The sequence below is a fragment of the Achroia grisella genome, unplaced genomic scaffold (assembly GCF_030625045.1).
Source record: "Achroia grisella isolate CSIRO2021 unplaced genomic scaffold, CSIRO_AGI_Agris_v1 utg524, whole genome shotgun sequence".
NCBI lineage: Eukaryota > Metazoa > Arthropoda > Insecta > Lepidoptera > Pyralidae > Achroia > Achroia grisella.
Window position 1 is genome coordinate 365,374 of NW_026712915.1, and position 22,668 is coordinate 388,041.

Consider the following 22,668-nt stretch of genomic DNA (forward strand, 5'->3'; position numbering starts at 1 on the left):
ATGAAGATCATATCTTAAGAAAGGTGTTACATATGAATGTGGATGATTATAAGGGCAGAGGAAGACCGAAAAAAAGATGGATGGACTGTGTGAAAGATGATATGGTAAGAAAGGAAGTAAATAACGCGATGACTGCGAACAGGGATGAATGGAAGAGAAAAACATATTACGCCGACCACAAATAAATGGGATAAGGAAGAAGCAGATGATGATGTGAAAATATGTTGAAAATAAAAATAAATATACAAAATTTTAATAGCATTTTGAATTCATAAATATTTAAACTAAGCGTGTGACTAAACTACTAAACTAAATAGTTAAAAAGGACTTAACTTACAAGTTAATGAAAACACGACATATAATTTTTATTTTATTTATTTATTCAAGTACTACAATATCTTACTGTCGTTTATTTGTATATACAGTATTGTTATAGATTATTTATATTATTAACCGGGTCTTAACACGAATATTTTTATAGCAAATAAAGGTATTTACCTCTCTCGACGTTTCGACTAGCCGTGCAATAGCCGTGGTCCACGAGCCGACAGTCAGAGATCAGTCGGCTCGTGACCACGGCTGATATAATTTGTATATTAAATGTATTAAACACGAAAGTTTATAAATAACATTATTATATTGTCACTTATTCTGAACTGTTGACGTCATGGTAGACGTAACACTTGTGCTTACTTGTGAAATTCTTATCAATTTCAGTACAGCACTGAGAATACGGAGTACGATGACTTGACGATCTAAAACACAATTAAAAATATTTAGTACACTAATAACATAACTATGTATATATCTAAAAATATATAACTCAAAGGTGACTGACATAGTGATCTATCAACGCACAGCCCAAACCACTGGACAGATCGGGCTGAAATTTGGCATGCAGGTAGATGTTATGACGTAGGCATCAGCTAAGAAAGGATTTTGATTAATTCTACCCCTAAGGGTATAAATTAACGCGAGCGAAGCCGCGGGCAAAAGCTAGTCTGGTTATAATTGTCATTATTCTATACTAGCTTTTACCCATCACTTCGTCTGCGATTTTAAACATAAATTATCCTAGTTGAAGATGATAGGAAGAGAATGAAGAAAAAGAAACCGTCATGTTAAATTTCTGGTGAATTTGTCACGATGGGGTAGTTGACCTGGCCTCATACTCATCTTATCATCCTCCACTGGTGCCCCGCCAGCGTATACCGTTAGCGCAGGCTGGTGCACCATTCAATTATCATCACTTAAAAAAACTGATATGTTTAATAGATGTGGTTTTTTATATATATGTAATTGCTTAGTAAAACACGAGACATGCAGTTGGTTTAATATGAATTCTTACCGATAAATACGACTGATACGAGATCTCAATAACGCCCATACCGCGGATTATCACTGGTTTCTGAAAACAGAGGTAGCATAGTCTATTTCGATCGCACACAGCGCCATCTAGTTCCAAACTATGTAGAGCGATTACTAAGCGCACTAAACAAGCAAAAATTGAAGTTGGAAATTTAATTTAAACTGCATATAATGATAACTGAGAACAATTTGCACAGCGCCATCTAGTCTCAAGCTAAGCAGACCTTAAGTCGTGGGTACTAAATAAGGGAAATAAATACCTACATATTTATTTTTATTTTGTATAAACATCATACTCATGTATAGAAATTATTGTACCGTGCGAGGATTTGAACCCGCAAGCATCGGAAACGTTTCCGAGTTTTTGGGTTTTAAATACTTAAACGTATTATATTCACTCGATCACTCTTTCTTCTTGAATGCATGACCAAAGAGGTCAGAAACCATACTATATCAGAAATATCGATAAATGACGGCCTGAGGCGAGGCTCGAACACCTAGCGATGCCCTTAGACTAAAGACGTATCCGTCAGGCGCGATTTAACCTTTAGCCGCTCTATAAGTTCTTCCACGGGTTTGGAGTGCCATCTGGCCTATCATTCGGTGAAGTTGCAAGAGCCAGCTGCGGCCAACAACATTAGAATAGTCCATAAAAAAAACACTAGTATTTACCTGAGCCTGCATCATGGCCAGGACCAACAGCTTCCGCACTCGTACTGCACACCTGCGTGTACAGTTCTCCCAACCTGAACTGTACATAGCTGTTGCTAGTTTTGATGCCTGCGGGTACAGTTTAGAAAAAGTCAATAGATCTTTTATGGGTATAGGTATAAAAATTTACAATAAGATACCAAAGGATATTCTCGATTTTAAATAAATTCAAAACATCTGTTAAATCATATTTACTGAGCAAAGTCACTAAACTTTACTTGAATGACGAGCGTACATGGCAATAGTTGTTCATGCACGGGATTTTTATTCAATGTTAGACATAGACACCTATATAAGTACACATTTGGATCTATATACTGAACTGGACCGTAGGGAAAAAATTTGAACTGGACTTGGAACTCCCGCCACTTTAGTCGCTTATGACACATAAGCGACTAAAGTGGCGAGTATAGAGTTCTATCATCAATAGTTTTCGCAGAGCACACGTATTTTTTTATGTATTTTTTGCACTTTGGGTTACATTATTGGAGTTATCGTAAGGATTCATATTTTTTGGAAATATAATATAGCCTATGTCACCCAGGGATAGTGTAGCTTCCTAATGGTGAAAGAATTTTTCAAATTGGTCCAGTAGTTTCGGAGCCTACTCAATACAAACGAACAAACCTTTCCTCTTTATAATTTTTTTTATACTTACGCCTTTATTTCCATGACTGACTGTAGGTCCATGCAGTTAACTGCATTTTTTTTTATTGATTTATTTAGTTTCCTCGATTTTATTGCACCGCGAATAATATACATTGTGGCTTCCCGTAGTTTATCTTATGTTTTTTTAAAATATTAGTTTAGATAACAATAAATTTGATATAAACTTGGTAGCGAACTAGAAATAAATTTAATTTGACCTCAACTGTGACGTCTCCAGCATTCCACATGAAGAAACCAGTGGAGAACAGCAGTGAGACGGAAGTAGTGGCTGCCACGAACAATGTGCCCAGACTCCTCTCGGAAGCCTGTAACATGAATGACTACGTAGTAATTCTGGTACCATTAAAGTTCTAGATTACGTTCTAAAGTAGTCAACTTATTATGGGAACATTTATGTTTTACAAAAGAAATAACGGCATTAAATATTACGAACTAACAAACGACTTTATTAAATTTATATGCAGTCGAAGTGGGAGTGAGTGAAATACTTGCGAAATCTTTTTCAACTCTGTTTTCCTCTAAAAGATCTTGACCTGTTTACAACTGCAGTAACTACAGAAATTACTACAGATTTGTCTAAGCAGGGAGAGAAACGAAATAAAGGGCCTCTTAAACCTATACCCGCATCACAAGTCCCGGAAACTGCTCGGAGTTTCCCTCGAGTATTAGAAGATTCTTAGTCTTATTTTTAACAAAACAAGTCAATGACGTATCTATATGATGTGTTAACAAATGTTATCGGTATTTCAAGACTTCTTAGATTTTAGAGAAGATTATTGGTGATGCAGGATACCCACCACTAATTGAGACATGAGGAGCACCAGCACTTGAACGTTGACCATTATTTGACCAACGAAGATGGCGCTGCACACGTCCTGATTGTGGCGTGCGCACCTTAAAATAAAATAAAACTTTATTAATTTATTACAACTTATCTACTAGATTATTCCTCAGATTTGCAAGATTTTGTGTAAGAAGTTGTCTTTTACCATCATATGTATATTTATACACTAGCTGTCTCGGCAAAGATTGTTTTACCATATAAATTAAATACGCTATTAAACAAAAAATATATACAACCCTAAATTTTTACCCTTCTACCAGGTGAAAATTTGGGGTTATATGTATTTTTTAATAATACACAAAAAATAAATGTTAGGATACACAACCCTTATCACTTAGGAGTATAAAAAGTAGATAGATCTCGATTCTGAGACATTACTGGATGTGCATAAAAAATTTAATAAAAATCGGTCAAGTCGAAGGTAGTCATTTCGGAGGAATATGATATCTAACATTTTTTTTTATATATCTAACATTGTAACATGAGAATTTTTTATATCCTTCTTTATATCACAGATAATACAATATTACATTCTATAGCATGAATTTTCCCGCTAACATACGCCATCAAGGCACAAGATATTTTGGACTACATTAGGACCAAGAGTATTGCGGGCATTGAGGGTACTGCAGTTGGAGTTGAATCAAAACCCAGTTTTAAGGCTTTTGTGACTAGACCCCACTGATATCCTGTCCACCATCAACCTACACCTATCCACCGTAAAAATATTTGTCTGTCTGTCAGTTTGTTCTTGCTAATCTCTGAAACTCGCAGGTAGATAAAGTTATAAGTTATAATTTTAAAGTTTTAACAATTGTAATAAAAAAGAAATCAAATCCGCGCTGAAGTAGTCACGGGTAAAACCTAATATTATACCTCTGTTTCAATGAAAGAACCATTCTCGCCCTTTAATTGAAACAGAGCTTACATAGCCTCCTAACGGCTGAAATATGTATACAAAGAACTTTCTAGAAACTCTACGTCGATACAGATGTAATTACCTACATACCTTATAGTCATCGCATGTTGCCCTATCCCAATCACGAATCCCTCTTCGTATTTCTCATCCATTTTGTCGGGCGATAACTTGTTATCCTCAAAAATGGCGGCAAGAGAGTGGAAGTAAGTTCTTAATTGTATGTATTGGTGGCTCAGGCAAACGTTTATTGGGATTATAAGTAAATACGCACTAAATACTCGGAACATGAAGACCCACCAAATGACATACGTGACCACTCGGAACATGTGCGCGTTTTGTCGTGTATCGTTCACGTCAGGCCATGCTGTTATAACTGTAGTAAAAGACGCTCCTGGAAATTCAAATAAACATTCAAGGAATAATGAAAATTATTTATATAAAAAAAATCTATTTAAAAGAGCAACACACAAGTTTCTTACTAATTCTTATTTTGAATCTGCGGTCGGAATGAGTGCCAGATTCAAATTCAAAAAAATTCAATAATGCTTGTACTGAGTTTACAAGCACTTTTGAATTTTTTTGAATTTGAATCTGCCATTTCAATATAAACATTATTTCGTAGCAATATAGGTACAGTTATATAGAATATGCAATGGGCTGTGTGTTCTGAGATATAAAAAAAATGTGAGATAGGTAGACAGTATATTATTTTATACAGTTTACTTCATTCCATTCATTATACAGTATGTAATTTCTTTCTTACCTGTATTTAAATACTGCGTAGCTCCATCAATCCCGTACATCACCATTGCCATGGAACATATTCCTATACATCCAACGCAATACAATTTTCCCTTTCGAATCATACTAATTTCGATATTGTGATAATTGTACTCAGTTTTTAATGTTACAGTGAGACTGTACAGTAGATCTTTGATCTTGTGCATATTACGGTTCATAAAAAAGGTATAACTAAAGAGTAGGGGATGAGAAAATGTGAACAGGAGTCTGTCTGTGCTCTGTTTCTCTGACAATGATGGCTGAGTAAAAAAAGCGCCGTATTCCAATATTAGAAAAATATATAATAATGCAGTGACGAATCTCGTGAAATATGTATATGATATTATGAGTGTTCTGGATAGTTTCAAGTCCTCTATCCAGAAATTTGGTAAACCCCAAAAAAATATAATGTGACATAGTTTTGAGAAGTATTTGGTAGTCAAATTTGATTGGTACGGTCCATATGACTCGCCCATTGTCGTTGCTTGATGAAAACTCACTTTCCAGTGTTGTAAGGACGCAAACACATTGCTACATATATGTAGTTCCTAGGTAATAATTAGACAGCTATTTAAAAATGTCTATTAGATAATTATATGTAGATTAAAAACCCCTTGCCGCATAATTATATCTTATGGAAGTGTAGAAAAAAATTACTAAGAAATTATGTATTTCAAAAATGAATCTAATGTGATTAATGACAATAAATATAGTTAAAATACGAAATCACATAGTGTGATGTGATATGATGTTAATAAAGAGGATTTAAATTTGCAATATTAATTATAATTTAATGAACTGTTTATATAGCATAGGCAGTTTTCTTTTTTCTATAATTATGCTTTACATTCTTGCAATAAAATATTTTTATATTACTATTACTACTAGCTTTGCCAAATCGCGTGAAATTTGTGTTATTCTGACGTATAATCTATGTCAGTGGCGGGCTTAGGGGATGGCGAACAGGGTTGCCGCACGGGGCCTCTTGCAGGGCCCTCGCGTAACAACCCAAGCAAATTTTAATCAACTGTGCCTACACTTGTAAACACTTGAGACCCTTCTATTAGTTTACGTCTCCGCTAACATAGATTTAAGTTCAATGTAAAATCAGTCTACGTCCCAACTCCGCGTCGACTGTATGCGTTATTAATGAGCCATACTACCAATAAACTTAATAATGTAATCGTGCAATCATTTCACCAGTATACTCACTACCTATATACTACAATAAAAAATATATTATGTAGCGACACCTCATCACAACATATATAACGGTACAGTGGTAAGGATAACCACCGCGTTACAGAACCAGTGAGTGCCTCGCAAAGACTGCTGCCCGGAGACATGCAATGGGTAAAACCGCCACTGATCTATGGAAGTTTTAATCAAAATCCGTTCAGTACATTTTGCGTGAAAGAATAACAAACATCTATCCATTCAGACTCACAAACTTTCGCGTTTATAATATTAATGAAAATATATAAGAGGAGATCAAATTATATAGAGATGATAAAGCACATCAAACCTGATATCATGTACCTACCATCCATTCACGTGTAGGAACATCGAATGAACCTACCATCAATGCTTTCAACATCTGCTACAATCAGGTGTAAAAATTCGCAGAAATTACAAAAGAAAAAACATAATAAGAGCCGCTTTCTGCAAAGCTACGGAAATGAGTTAGTAGTTAATTCATAGAAATAAAACTCAATGGTTAAATCAATACCAATTTCCAATTATAGTGGGACAATTCACACATCATCTAGTCCCAAGCTAAGCATACCTTGTGTTATAGGTACAACAGGTATAAGACAACTGATATAAATACTTGAATACTTGCGAGGAATCGAACCCGCGAAAATCGTATGTAAAACGATATGCTTGATCTCGGTGCTTATGTGGTTAAAATCGAAATTCGATTTTCGAACTCGAATATTGACAAATTTATTATTTTATTCGAATATTTTACAATTAATATATAGGTATAGATACTAAACAAATATATTAACATATCTAAGTACGTGTAATTTTTACACGTACTTAGATATGACAATTTATTTGTTTAGTATCTATCATTCAGCAATACGAGTTCGGCCTCGTCTATCCTTACGATACAAAAATAAGTTTTTTTTAATTAATATATCTTTTACACGCAAAAGACACGTAGCATTCGGCAATACGAGTTCGACTTCGTCTGTCGTCTGAGAATAGGTCATTTTTTTAATTAACATATCTTTTACACGTAAAAAACAACTAGCATTCAGCAATACGAGTTCGGCCTCGTCTGTCCATACGATACGAGAATAGGTCTTTTTTTTAATTGTCGTTAATAACATTCTGCTGTTTTATAACTTAATTAGCTGTAATTGTCATACGTTTATGTCACTTTTAAAGCGATGATGCGACAGTAATGTGTAATGAATAATTAATTTTAACCCAATGTACGTTTTAGACTTACCTCAAAGCGTCGTAGCTTAGTGGTTTACTGCGCTGACTTACAGTGAACGGTCGTGAATTCTATTCATAGCCGAAGAGACTGTGTCAGGAACATAAACGGAATAATAAACAAAAGGACAGAATTACTGAAGTACCAACAGATCCAGTCATCAGATAAGGAAGGGATTTTTTTTTTATAGGATTATTACGAAATGGTGCATTCGCTTGTGGAAAAGGGTTAATCTGGTGCGGCGCTAGTGAAGGATGATAGGATAAGCATATCAGGTCAGTCATGACAAATTCACCAGACATTTATCACGATGGTTTCTTGGCATTGTATGGTACATTTCTATGGTTAGGTAATAAAAAGCAATAGTCATTACTCATTATAATTTTGTTTTCAATAGTAAATATACATTCAAACTTCATGATATAAAATACACACTTCCAATAATATCACAATTTACACTGACTAAATGCAAACGTTTATAAAAAATATACCTACATGAACATTGTCTTTATTAAGCCATGTAATTATGGGTAATAATTGAAAATTTATAGAAAAACGCTAGATTCTAAGGCACCATGATGAAATTGATAAATTCTAGAGCAGTGATTCCCAAAGTGGTCTATATCGACCCCCAGGGGTCTATGACAAACTGCAAGGGGTCTACGACAGCGGTTTGTTACTTTATGTTTTTAACACTAAACTTTAGTACAGTTAGAAATTTACAAAAAATCAATACCAGGTAAATCTTCCCAAAACTGAACAACATGGCAAGGGAAAAACAAAAAAGTTTGTGAACCTCTGTTCTAGAACCTACTCATTATAAACCCAGCAACGAGAATTTCTTTAAACTATATATATAATATCTCTCTTGTAAAAGCCATAATAAAACATAAACATAATAAATATATTTTAACTTGTAGTCGCCAGTGGACGAAACAATACAAATTCATTAAGTAATGAAATTGGCTTTTGTAAAATAACACTTAATTGGAAAAGACACATTGTGATGTCTGTCCTATCATAATTGAGTACTTCCACAGCTTCACAACATTGTGGCAATTATGCAAGCACCACAAACCATAAGTATTACATTCCTCCTAGAAATAAGGGAAGACTAAAACTAGTAGTAGTAGGTACATCAAAATTGGAAATTATTAGAACAATATACAATTACAACATGTTTATAAAACTGTAGGGTAATTCAGGTGGATATGGTCACACTGGACAAATGTCCAATAGAAAACAGTCCAAGCAATAATAAACAGATATTAATCTTTCGCTAAGATACCAGCAGTAATAGCAGTGGATTTTTGTACAAAAGAAATAGTAAATGTGAGTAATTTAATTATATTTTTTTAAAACATGATCAATTTAATTTACAGGTTTGATATATCGTCGGTTAAATAGAAAAATGGCACTATTCAAAACGGACATTTTTTACAAGACAAACATTTAAAGTTTTTAAATTTAATTAAATTATTATTTTTCATTTAAAGTTTTAACAAAAAATTACACAAGTATTATATATAATTTAAGTGTTTAGATAATGATTAAGACGACGTGGAGAATTTAATTGACTTATATAAAATGAGGCAATTCTAGCTCCTAATTTTAATAAATGTCATTTTTCTATTTAATCAACGATTAACATCTACTTGCTTTTAAGAGTAAAACGCGGGAAGTGTTTGTCCATACAACAAGTTCTTTTTTTCTCTTTGGATAATGACAGTAGAGTAAATATGTATTTACTACAAAATTTACATATATTAGATTATTAATTGATTATTATTATTATTATTATCATTATACAAAAATTCTCATCTCCCCTCTTAAGGAGAGGAGATGAGATATTATTATTATTATTACTAAGGCATCAGATAGTACTGCAATAGTCAAAAACCTATTTTTTAAAAGTTCGACGTCTGCGTTTCCTCTTAAGAGAAATAAGGGTCTAGGCAAAATTTAATGAGTTTTGAACACTTAGACAGTATCAAAATAAAATAAAAAAAGAAATTTCAACACTACAATCTGCCAATATAAGGCATAGAGCCGCAAATGTATTTATAATAATCACGGGACCTAACCACGTTTTATTTTTATTGAATTCCCGATATTTCGGCAGTGTTAATATTGTTTATAAATGGCTATGATTACTTTTAATACAGAAATATATCATTAATATAAATAATATTTCTGCATTAAAAAAAAAATTACGCGCCAAACTAATGGACAACTGGCTCATCGATGTGGCTGATACCATGATCAGCTTTAAAATATTAATTAATTAATATAAACTCTGTCATGCAGATAAAATATATTAATTACATAAGGTTATCTTAAGGTTCCGACCAGGGGCTCTAGAAGCGTATTTTACGCAAAATAATACATTATTTGCTTTATATAATCCGCCGAATTTAATAGACCTCCCGTGTAATATTAACTGATTATTTTTAAATGCTCTGAATTTCCGCTTCCCGTTCTGCAACACTTCCGGTATGTTTGCGGAAGTTACAACCGATGGTCTCGCTACCATTATACGCAATAATACTGCATATTTTTTAAGCAGAGGGCTCAATAAATAGCTGCCTTTACACGCTCTTTCAAGCGGGAAAGAATGTTTATGTAAATATCGATAAAGAGCACGAGAAAGACCGTGCGAGCCGCCAGCGCCAGCTCGCGCACTCCCGCGTTAAATAAATAAGTCTTAAATAAATAAATCGTGTGACTTTTTTTTTAATAATTAACTGTCATTACAAAATAACGACATTTGATTTACGAGCAAAAACATAATTATCGAGTTATTGACAATATCTAAATCTTATTTGTCTCTGGACAACAAAATATGTGAAATAAAAACAAAACGTTACAAAATGTAATGACATGAATAAATATTTGCATATACGTGAACGAGTGAACAAAAAAAATGATTATATGCATTCGCGATTGCGCGCGCTTGCATTCGCGATTGCGCGGCCTTGCCATCGCGCGCGCTCCTGATCGCGCGTGAATGAATGTGTTGAGTAAAGTTAGTGGGATGAAAAAATAATTAGTATTGCAGTATTACGAGAACTATATCAATTAAGTAATTGTACAACACTTATTAAATTATTATGTGCAATGCAATACTTTCACTTAGTTTCAACATAGCTTTTAAGTTACTCTTTTAACACAAATGGATGCTGTTATTAAATTGGCGGGTTATTCTAAGCAAATATGATTTGCATGTGATCGTGTAAAGTGACATTTTTGACCCCCGTGGTCACTAGCTGGCTGACCTCGTCTATCGATGTAACCACAGATAAATTATCAGATTTTACTAACATAAATTCCCGTCACTAAAACTCATGCAAACGGTCTAGAAAATAATAAATATATATTTATTTCAGAGGTAATTATAGTTTATTGAGACAGTTCCAGCGTGGCGTTTCCCTCATTGTGTACAGAGCGATTTTTAATTGATAGTAAGTAATTTAAGTAAGTACTAAATACTACAATATGAGCAACTGTATGTGGATTCATAATTCTTAGGAATTGCAACGTAATTGATGACCGTCACGCTTTTCATTTAAATGTACAGTAAAACCCTCTTAACTCGGGGGATACGTTCTTAGCGGGGTCTTACTGCATTGTCAAAGATTGCGAGTATATATATTTGTAACTCTTTCATTCGTTTCTTGAACTAGTACATATTTAGAACAGTACATATTTGGAAACCTAGCGCTGTACACAACTTCGGGGATTCTCCGGGTTGAAATAAAGGAGCGTTAAGCGAGGTCTTACTGTATATTATATATGTGGACAGCATCTCATCAACATATATAGGTTTCGATAGTATAAAACAAAGTCGCTGTCGCTGTCTGTCCGTCCCTATGTATGCTTAAATCTTTAAAACTACGCAACGGATTTTGAAGTGGTTTTTTTAATAGAGTGATTCAAGAGGATGGTTTATATGTATAATAAATGTACACCCGTGCGAAGCCGGAGTACATATATTATACATACGGGGGTACCTAATATAATATAAATTCATTAAGTAATAAACTTTTTAGCCCAATCACAAAAACCTGAACAAAAAACTGTCGCGTTGTAAAATATAAAACATGACTGTAAAAATAAACAAACTTGTGTAATATTTTATATGTATGCATCACTTACACTTATCTCTGTAGGTATATACCATATATATATTTAGATAACACCTCTCATAATATACAAATTAAATATACAAACTAAATACCTACATTCGAGACCAACATATTGAGACGCACAATCCAATTTGAATCATATTACAAACCTATAGGATTGAAAATGTCTTGTAATTGATGAATCCGGAAGATGAGGTTGGTTATCGTATGTACTATTAAAGTTCGCAATCAGACGTGCGTATGCGCACGGATATTCTAGATACATTTATAGATTTAAAAGCGACCTTAGGCCTTACATATTAAAGAACAGTTTCGCTTACTTCAGCAAAAATGATTAAATGAAAGATTATAAAATCTTATGTAATATTTAAATGACCATAAAAAATAAATTAGTCGTACCTGGTCAGAAATTAAATTCCTTGCCTTACATTGATTTCAGATACTATATTATACCACTTTATTTTATTTATACATATACTTTTGGTACACTAGTTACATTTGTTACTGTGCGTTTTCTTTAACTGTAAAGTGAAAACTCTATCTAGTCTATGTTAAAGCTGTCGAGGGGAAAGTTGGCTTTAGACTTGGAATATCAATTTGTACAAAACTAACAAATTAGAAAAAAACTATAACATTTATAGGAATTTCAAATATACTTAAAAAAATAGTCTAAACTGACAAACATAAAACATAACATCATGAGACTGACCTAAACATATTCATAAAAATTTCTATGGTTTTGTTTCTAAATTCAATAAAACCCTGTTGTAGAAATATTTCCTGTTTATCTACAGTTTGGAGTCGAGGAACTGCAGTTCCTTATCTTCGGGGAACTTCTTGAAGAAGCTTTCCACGTAATCCTCGTCCACCTCAGCCAAGGTCTTGGGCTTCCACTGCGGTTTGTTGTCTTTGTCGATGAGGAGGGCGCGTACTCCTGCAGACAATTTTTTTTATAGCACAGGGGACAAACGAGCATGCGACTGAGCTGATGGTAAGTGATTGCCGCCGCTCATGAACACCCGCAACACCAGGGGAATTGCAAGTGCGTTGTCGGCCTTTTAAAAAGGAATAAGCTCTTTTTTTAAGGTTTTAATATCGTATGGGTTCGGAAATAACGCTGCTGGAACGTGATTCTACAATGTGGCTGTGCGTGGCAAAAACAGTATTAAAGTTACAATAATTTTCTTCTTGTAATGGGTTATAAAAAATGGTGCATTCGCCTGTGCTAACGGTATGTAATGGCAGGGCACCAGCTGTGGCGTAGTTAGGTAACCAAGAGCCCTGGGGCAATTAAAAAAAAGTTGGAAATCAAATAAAATGGTCATGATGTATGATTGTTTGTAGCACACCATCGTCGTCGTCTGGTTCGTGTGCAAACATTTTATATATATGATTGTTTGTAGCGGTCTGGGTGTTTTTATATATATGTATATATTTAATAAAAAATATCTAAGTATTTATATCAGTTATCTAGTACCCATAACACAAGCTCTGCTTTCTGTGGGACTAGATTGCGCTGTGTTAATTGTCCAGGGTTATTTATTTATTTAATGTATCAAGGTATGCCATTTGGCACAATATTCAGCCTTCTCATCCAGTTAATACCCGCAACCCTATGTAGGTTGTTACATCACATAGCTGTATTTATAAATTAATTTTCTTTAATAATGGTATGCCATTTTATTTTCATTCATTGTAACTTGGATTCTGTAGCTTAGTATTTATTGTTTTCATAATCCAATAAGATTAAAAAAAGTGCTCACCTTCGGGGAAGTCATGGTTCTCTGTGGAGTGGCAAGCGATCCTGTACTCCATTTTAAGGCACTTGGCCAGATCTAATTGTGCGCCGCGCTGTAGAGCTCGCAGCGTGATCTTCAATGAACCAGGACACATTTGGTGTAGTGTCTGAAAAGATATACATTTTTACTTTGTATAATTTTGACACTGTTTTTAAAATTATTAGCCTGAATAGCAATACTAGTGTGGTGCTTATTTGTTAACACGGTTCCTTGCGAACAGATTAAATGGAGAAAAACAATGTGTTAGGGGACTGGTTTCTAAGGTAGTGCATATTAACTTAAAAAATATTGTGAAATTATGCCATGTTTTACAGTTAAACTAACGGATATCATAGATTATTTTGCATTACTTCTTAAGAAAAACTATTTTAAATGCTAGCAAATATTATAATCTTTTAAATAAGGCGACTTTTGTGTATGGGGGCTACATAAAAAAATGAGGTTCAGTGAACTCGTAAAAATACGAGATATTAAATTTTAAAATGTCATTCAGAGGTGTGAGTGCTGAGACCCCACTTTATATTTCGTCGATATAATACAACGTAGGATACGTGAATTAATTATCAGAAATCCGATACCTAATACACTGTATAGGTGTAAGTAATATATATATGTACACAGTTACATACCTCAAGTGTCTTTACAGACCAATCATTCTGTACTTTTTCGAGCCTTTCTATAATTTCTTCAACTGTGGACGCGGCAAAGCAATAATTGATGTGTTTAATGTGCGGAGCTAGCGAGAACTCTTCAGGAGGTTCATTGAACTTGTTGAGGAGTGCACTGATCTCAACATCACTGGTGCATCGTGAGAGTAGTGTTTCTAGTTCATACAGACGTTTACTTGTGACGTAATGAGTTGCTATGCCAGCTTTTACTACATCCTTCCCCTTTAGTCTGTCACCTGTATAAGAATAGAATAGAAAATTCTATATTTAAATAAACTTAAGTTTAAGTAATATTTTGTACATAAATAGTCCTTCTTATTTTTTAATCTACTGATTATTATTTTTTTAATGAAAAAATTATTTATTTATGTAGGACAATTTAGCCGCTTATGAATGTCAAACTTTTTATATTATAATTTTTCCCTATCATCCAGTTCAGTATATAGATCCAATTGAGAAAAACTGGCAAGTAACTCAATTGATTTTTTTTTTAAAAAGCCAGTTTATTTATAATTTATATGTATAGGTGTCTATGTTGAACATTAAATGAAAATCCCGTGCATAAACAACTATTGCCATGCACACTCATCATTCATTTGGAAATCTGTCTCATCACAAGAACAATGAGCAAGAAACTTGATGACTTTCAAATAATTGTAACTTTACATTTTTAAAGGATGATAATGGAATGATGCACCTTTTCTAGTCCTACATTACTGGCAATCCTCTTTCCTACACTCTTAACACTACCACCTAGCACTAATTCACCAGAACATGACATTGTATGTATGGACATAACTTGGTGTTGTGTAACACTACTTAATAATGCAGATTGTATTGAAGTATGAGGGAGGGCATTGTTAGTAATGGAAACTAGTGAGCCAATATGCCAGCAGGTATCATGTCAGGTCAACCTCCATGTTCTAGACATTACTGTTGTTTATTCCTGGTAAACCCATCAGAATCTAACTTGAGCTGAATCCATGCTCAACCTATTATCCTCCACTGGTGACCTGACATATACCATTAAGTTTTGAATTAAATGACTGCACAGTTTGCATGAATGTTTTTACAATTATTTTCAATTTTCCACTTTAGTTTTTAGGGAAACATTATCAGTATCATCCTTGGCTTTTAAATTTTTATACCTTTAATTATTGTTATAGCTTTAACCATATATATAGTTCTCTGTAGTGACATTCAACATTACATGTTATTCATTAAATTAATAAACTTACAGTTAAACATAATGAGAATAGTAAACATTAACACTCACCAGTTAAACCCAAATACAATCCAAGATTGACCTGCAACCGGGGCAGGAAATAAGAACCACCAACATCAGGAAACAGTCCAATCTTTGTCTCTGGCATGGCTATAACTGTCTTCTCTGTGGCCACCCTATACCTGCCATGCACAGACAGTCCCATACCACCTCCCATAGTGATCCCATCAATTAAAGCTATGTATGGAATTTTGTATTTGCCAATTAAATAATTAACATTGTACTCTGTGAAGAAGAACTTTGGTCCGATTACCCTATCGATGGCAGCCTTCACATCTCCACCAGCACAGAAGGCCTTCTCCCCGGCACCTTTTATTATGACCATATGCTTACTGTTTTCCCATTCTTGCAGTTTTGGCAACATTGTATTAACCATAGACAAGTTTAAGGAATTTAAGGCTTTTTGACGATTTAATGTAATGATGCCAGCATTATTTAAGGTCTCAAATAACACTTCGGGCTCTTGTGTTGACATGGCTCGTTTGTATGTTGTTGATATAATTCGTGTAGTGTCTATTCCAAATTTGAACATCTGCAATGAGTTTATATGTACAATTAGGGTCATAATCAACTACACAGTCTACCTGATAAGTGTCTACAGCCTCTATGGGCTGTATGACTTACAATACCAAAGTTTGTTGGTGTATTCAAACCTCCTTACATGGAAATATCTTACTAATATTACAAATGCGAATGTTTGTGAGTATGGATGGATGTTTGTTACTCTTTCATGCAATAACTACTGAATGGATTTTTATGGAACTACAGTAATACAGCTGGAAATCACGGGCACAGCTAGTACTAAATAATTAACTGTCAGTTTGAAACAGGAGAAAACATACAAGCAAACTATATAAGGTAAAGGTGAAGAGAAATAAATTTACAAAATATATTCATCAAAATAATAATAATAATAAGAGAATACATTCTTTAAAAAGTATTTTCAAAAGGACATTTAACTCTAATTTTAAAGAAATTTGATATTCTATATATTATTATATGTAATAATTATGATACAATAAACTTTAAAGAGTTAGTGCTACTTAACACATTATTTTTTAAGACCAAAGGTTATGATTTTTTCTAACCTCCATTAAGAATTAATAGAAAAATACTTTATTATTATTTCATAATTAAAATAATCATTGTAATAAATAAAGCATATATTACATAATTACTAACCTTGAACGTTTGAGCTTTACAACAAATTGTTTATCAGTAATATAGATTCTAATTTTATTGTCACTTTATATCAAAACATCTGTAACATTAAAAACAGTATTCCAGAGCAATGAAGGTCGGAATTGTGTATTTATATATGTACTGATAATAAAAATAAAAATAAAAAGATGGGAGAAAAGCTACTATTAATTATTAAATTGATGTGATAAACATAAACCGGGTTCAGTTAAAAAACATTATTTAAGACAATTCATGACTGACAGATAACACGGCAAAATTATTAGAGACTGACGTTTATGACAGTCGATTAATAATAGGAAGGTAGGTATCAGAAATCTGATACTACTTAAAGAACTAGTTGAAAAATAACTAGTTCTTGAAGATGTATAGTAGTTATTTTCTCTATCTAGGAATTTGAATAAGAAATTCTCGGAATTCAATCTCACTAATATTATAACCGCGGAAGTTTGTGAGTATGGATAGATGTTTTATTTGATCTATTCAGTAGTTTTCCGTGTAAAAGTATTACACGGAAAAACTACTGAATAGATTTTAATTAAACTTTACAATAATATAGTGTATAAATCAGGGCAACATTTTCATCCCGCGGTTTCCTCTGCTTGGAATTTATAGCCTATATAAATTTCAAGTGGATGATACCGCGGGCACATCTAGTTAGGAAATATAATAACTTCTGTTGTGAAAAATATTATAATAATTCCTATTTGACAATATTTCAGTATTTTTTCTAACGTTCCCGTTAAGATCATCACGTTAGGTTGCCGTTTTCCTCCATCTATACTTAACTATGCCTCTGTCTAAGCCATTTGGGATAGCTTTGTAGCTTGTAAAAAGATATCTATATAAATATGGAATTAAGTAGATTGGCCTTGTCTAAATTTCTCACAGAAAAATTCTGAATTATTTATAACATCAATATTTAAATGGCCCAAAGTTTATTGAAATTGTGCTTCTTGTCAAATATATAAAACATTACTTACAAAAGTAGACACTGATAGAATGCAAAAATAAGTTTGAAAGTAATATTCTTACTGTGCAAATGCCATATGTAGTTGTTGTACAATCGTGATAATTAATCCTTCACTAACACTGAACAGCAATTTGCTACAGACAACGCACATGAAGGCGAAATATCCAATTACCAATGAAAACGTTAACGGCTATTTCTTCGTATAGTTAACTAGAGACCTGCCCCGGCTTTGCACGGGTTCTAAACAAAAATTTCAAATATCTTAAATTATTTTTTTTAACACACAAACACATAAGTATATCCATTTTATTGATGTCATGTCATGTATAAATAGAAATAATCTTTATTCAAGTAAATTTATTATATCCACTTTTGAATAGCTATTCATTCGCTCACTTTGCTCGAATATAAATAATTGCTGTAGTATACGTATAGTATATATATTTTTTAAATTATAATCACTTTTTTAAAACGAAGTTTTATACGAATATTCGTTACGTTCCTAACGTTGTTCAAAATATTATCGGCTATGTTCAAAGGGTAATGTTTAAAACCTATTTTGTACATAAATATTTAAAAACATTATAAAAAACAATTGAAATATATTCACATAAGTCAACAGACAACAGTCTTTGATTTCATACATAATAATGTATAATATATAAAAGAACCGGCAAATACAAACATTTAGTGCAGGTGTCTAAATAACAAGAAATCACGATTTTATTTTTAAGGCTATCTGAGTGCTATAGATTATTTTTTGATAGGTAACTCTATAGAGTTACCTGATCCTAATGTGATGCATATTCAATTAACTTGATTATTATTATTTCAAAGAATTTCTGTCCTAAGGCAATTTTAGTTTTAGCGTTAATGTATATTATAGATTTCAACAGAGTTACAAAGTCCTAAATGGATGCATTTTAGAAGAAATATACAGACACAATTATAACACTACTCCATGTGTTAGGTTGGTGGGTAGAGTCATTAAGACAGAATTCAATAAGGCACCTTTCACAGACCTATAAAAAATGCTTGTTAATCATATTTCCTGTACATTTTATTCATAAATTAGTTAATATTCATATTACATCTTCTAAGGTATATGTTTAAAACCTATTTTGTACATAAATATTTAAAAACATTATAAAAAACAATTGAAATATATTCACATAAGTCAACAGACAACAGTCTTTGATTTCATACATAATAATGTATAATATACAAATACAAACAGGTAATGTAGGAGTGTAATGGTAAATTAATTTTTCATATTTGTACAGTAGTTTTGGAGCCAATGCAAACAAACAATCGAAACTTTTCTTTATATACTATTAGTATAGATACCTATAGAAAATCGATCCTTACTGTAGCCGTAGTATACTACCGTCAACTATGAGAATATATGTTTAATAATAAGCCTAAACATTAATTTGCATTCAATGACGAAATTATAATGAAATTAAAATTCCTTTACCTTTTTAGTTGTATATGGGTTGAGACTTTGACCGCATATAACAGTAGTTAATATTGAAGATGCTCCGGCATCAATCAACGCAGGTAAATTAGTTCTGATATTTGTATATAGGAATATCGGAATTACGAAAACATCATTAGTATGAACCTACATTAATATGAAAAATTCTGCTAGTACTATAAAATTCTCTTATTAATCTAATCTAGAGAGCGTAATATCCTAGTAGATTCAAAGAAGTCAGGGTGGTGCAAGTTTCATTTGACCGAAAGGCTCAACTGATTCCAAATAATTTGAATTATTAATTATTTACAAATATTGACTAGATAGAATTTTAATCGAAGTTACATAAAGTTGATATAAATTACAAGTAAGGAAATTTTACGAAGAACCAAATTTAGACAGTTACATTTATAAACATATAATTTAGTTGTATACTTATTCTTTTTTAAGATGAATTTTTAGTTAGGCCATCGTGTCGAGTCCACCAGGAATTAAATACGATGATTACAGTTGAAACTGGGGGACTGGAGGAAAGTGGAGGTCGACCAGATTTGATACTATATTGCTCTGAATGGGATTTGCATTATTAGCAATCACTTTCCCGTAGTGTAAATCTAATTTCAGTTGTGTGCTCTGATTATTCAATTGCACTTTTCCCATTGTTTCATGATAAGTTAGACAAATATTCGTCATTGTGCATTGTGTTTGTTTACTTCTTTCTTGGAATACATATGGAAATTAGAGACATACGATTCGTTTACTAATAACCCTAAGCCATTCTTCCATTCTTTCATTCACCTGCCAAGACTAGCGAACCGCCCCGGGTTTACACGGGTATTTAAATTGATTTACACAAAACTTTAACGAATTAGACATCTATCATAGAAGTCATCTATTGATATATTTTTTATATTATTGCTTACACGCAAATTGAAATTTAGTTCAACTTCAATTTCAATTGCAATATTTCATTTAAATGATGAATCTACTTCCGGACATCCTTTAGTTACGTCCTTTTGAATTAATAGTGGTAGTACCAATAATTAAATTGTTAGTGCAATACTTTCTACTGGTAAATGACTACATAAATATTTTTAATTACGAAGTACTTGTTTCTGTTTTATTACTGTTATTACGATATAAGTACTTTAAGTACTTAACTAAGTTAAATCAAAGATGTCACTGTCAATGTCAGTCAATCTATCAACAGTGTCAAAACATAACCTCAAACATATTGGTTTTTGAACTCTTCAATTTCTTGATTAGTTATTATTTAAAAAATTAGAAACATGGGTGTAATGAGGAAATTTCTGAATTGGTACGGTAGGTTGGGGCCTAGTCACGGCAAGACACTGCCACCTTACGAACACGTCGTGCAAGTAGGAGATCCAACATTACGTAAAGTTTCAGAACTCGTGCCCATTCCTAGTATTAAATCAGAGAGTGTTCAGAAAGTTATCAAGAAACTGGAATGTGTACTTGATAAATATGGAAGTTTAGGAATGTCGGCGCCGCAAATAGGTGTTAACATGAGGATATTTGTGATGAAGCATACGAATAAACAGATATCGTATACTCCTAAAGAAATCGTCAAGTCCAGGGGAATGAGCGCAGTACCGTTCACTGTGAGTAAGTAAATTGTTGAATACTATAAGTTGTCACATAAAAATAATATAAAAACTGAGATAGACTGTACAAAATCGTCTACTACATCTGTCTCACGTATTTCTGCCGCCCAGCAGCTTGCTGTATAAACTGTATTTCAAATGACGGATGAGATTTGACAGAGGAATCACAGACTATGGAGGCATCGCTTCATAATCCTCTAGATTGGTAATTATTAATAGTCTACCATCAGGTCAAATAATATAATGTATGTACAAAACACTTGTCATTTTTATCAGATTTATAACCATTTACATTGTTTGCCATTTATATTTATATTGTTTATCATTTACATTTTATATTGTTTACCATTTACATAATAAAACTCCAAAGATGCTGTAGTGTGCAAAAACCTTAATAGTGTTGTTTGTTCTAGGTGTTCATAAACCCTAAGTTGAAAGTGATTGATTACACAAAAGTTGTGCATTCAGAGGGTTGTGAAAGTGTGCAAGGGTATTTGGCAGAAGTACCTAGGTATAGAGAGGTTGAAGTTACAGGTAAATAATATTTTAATTTTACACTAGCTGTGCCCGCGGGTACTTCATGTGGGTATAAACCCACATGAAATTTATAGCCTATCTGTTATTCTGATGTATAAGCTATATTACTGTAGTTTCATCAAAATCAATTCAGTAGTTTTTGCATGAGAGAGTAACAAACATCCATCCATACTCACAAACTTTCGCAATTATAATATTAATAAGATTATACTGGCAGGCAATGCCATGTAGCAATGGTATAGGTAAGAGAGATAGGTAATGGTAGAGGTAGCTTCTCTGATATAATCCAAATAGCCACAAATTATGCTAATTTGACACCATAAAACCATAAAAACCAACCATACATGATACCAACTTCATGGTGGATACACAGCTATCAGAACATACTCACCTTCCTATGACTACAACTCATGATATTAATGTATATTTAATAACATAAAATAGTTACATAATTAAAACAATTATGAATTAGATGTGATGAAATGAAATGAACCCGGGACTGATCTGTCATGATCTGATTATTGTCTGATTGACTGTGGATTGTATCTCATATACAAGTTATGATAGTAGATGAAACAAGAGTTGTTTAAAGATTGAACTACAGCATTTGGACTTCTCTGACTACCCTATTATCTACCTACTATAGTATATTTATTATTTACCTATTTGGGGTTGAAACAGTAAGTCATGATCTTATATATATATAACACAATATAAAATCCATCTTTTTATTTATCCATCTTGTAATGTCTGCTGTTCCAGGTTACAACTCTGAAGGAGAGATTACATCTAAAATATTCAAAGACTGGCCAGCAAGAATAGCTCAGCATGAAATAGACCATTTGGATGGCAAACTGTACATTGATAGGATGGACCGGAAAACATTCTCATGTACATGTTGGGAGGAAGTTAATTTATCAAAAGGAAAACTTGTAATCCCATTTCATCCTGAATAACATATACCTGTATCTAGAAAATATATCAATTTTATGGTTATACAAAAAGGTTATTATATAATAATGATATGATGAGTTGACATGCCTCTGTTTTAAGCATTTTTATTAATTTAAAAGTGGGATGATAATGGTTCAATTTTACCAAATGACATAAAACCATACACATTTCTTATGCTTTAATATTGCATTTTTATGACACTAGAATTTTTTATCTTCTGTAGAACAATGCATTTCGTGCTCATTACGTTTACCAACTCAAG

General features: G+C 32.8%; 3 protein-coding genes across 5 annotated transcripts; 1 reads left to right on the forward strand and 2 right to left on the reverse strand.

Annotated features, from left to right (window-relative positions):
* Positions 1 to 713: 713 nt before the first annotated feature.
* On the reverse strand, positions 714 to 5,767 carry LOC131847391 (odorant receptor 67c-like). The gene is made up of 7 exons (XM_059196965.1): positions 5,275 to 5,767; positions 4,602 to 4,902; positions 3,546 to 3,642; positions 2,946 to 3,053; positions 2,041 to 2,148; positions 1,349 to 1,408; positions 714 to 755 (listed from the first exon to the last, which is right to left on the reverse strand). Exons 1-7 carry the CDS (start codon positions 5,765 to 5,767, stop codon positions 714 to 716), a joined length of 1,209 nt encoding a protein of 402 aa, XP_059052948.1.
* Positions 5,768 to 12,098: 6,331 nt separating this feature from the next.
* LOC131847369 (3-hydroxyisobutyryl-CoA hydrolase, mitochondrial) lies at positions 12,099 to 17,960 on the reverse strand. Of its 2 annotated transcripts, none has more exons than XM_059196935.1 (5): positions 17,873 to 17,960; positions 15,629 to 16,169; positions 14,314 to 14,588; positions 13,649 to 13,790; positions 12,099 to 12,819 (listed from the first exon to the last, which is right to left on the reverse strand). In XM_059196935.1, the coding sequence occupies exons 2-5, from the start codon at positions 16,167 to 16,169 to the stop codon at positions 12,674 to 12,676; spliced, it is 1,104 nt and encodes a 367-aa protein (XP_059052918.1). In that variant the 5' UTR covers positions 17,873 to 17,960; the 3' UTR covers positions 12,099 to 12,673. The 2 variants fall into 2 exon arrangements, with proteins under 2 accessions (XP_059052918.1, XP_059052917.1); XM_059196934.1 differs by lacking the exon at positions 17,873 to 17,960 and adding an exon at positions 16,820 to 17,034.
* Positions 17,961 to 20,506: 2,546 nt separating this feature from the next.
* On the forward strand, positions 20,507 to 22,453 carry LOC131847371 (peptide deformylase, mitochondrial-like). 2 transcript variants are annotated; one of them, XM_059196936.1, is made up of 3 exons: positions 20,507 to 20,912; positions 21,329 to 21,449; positions 22,215 to 22,453. In XM_059196936.1, the coding sequence occupies exons 1-3, from the start codon at positions 20,577 to 20,579 to the stop codon at positions 22,406 to 22,408; spliced, it is 651 nt and encodes a 216-aa protein (XP_059052919.1). In that variant the 5' UTR covers positions 20,507 to 20,576; the 3' UTR covers positions 22,409 to 22,453. The 2 variants fall into 2 exon arrangements, with proteins under 2 accessions (XP_059052919.1, XP_059052920.1); XM_059196937.1 differs by lacking the exon at positions 21,329 to 21,449 and having other exon boundaries at positions 20,507 to 20,916.
* The last annotated feature ends 215 nt before the right edge of the window (positions 22,454 to 22,668 follow it).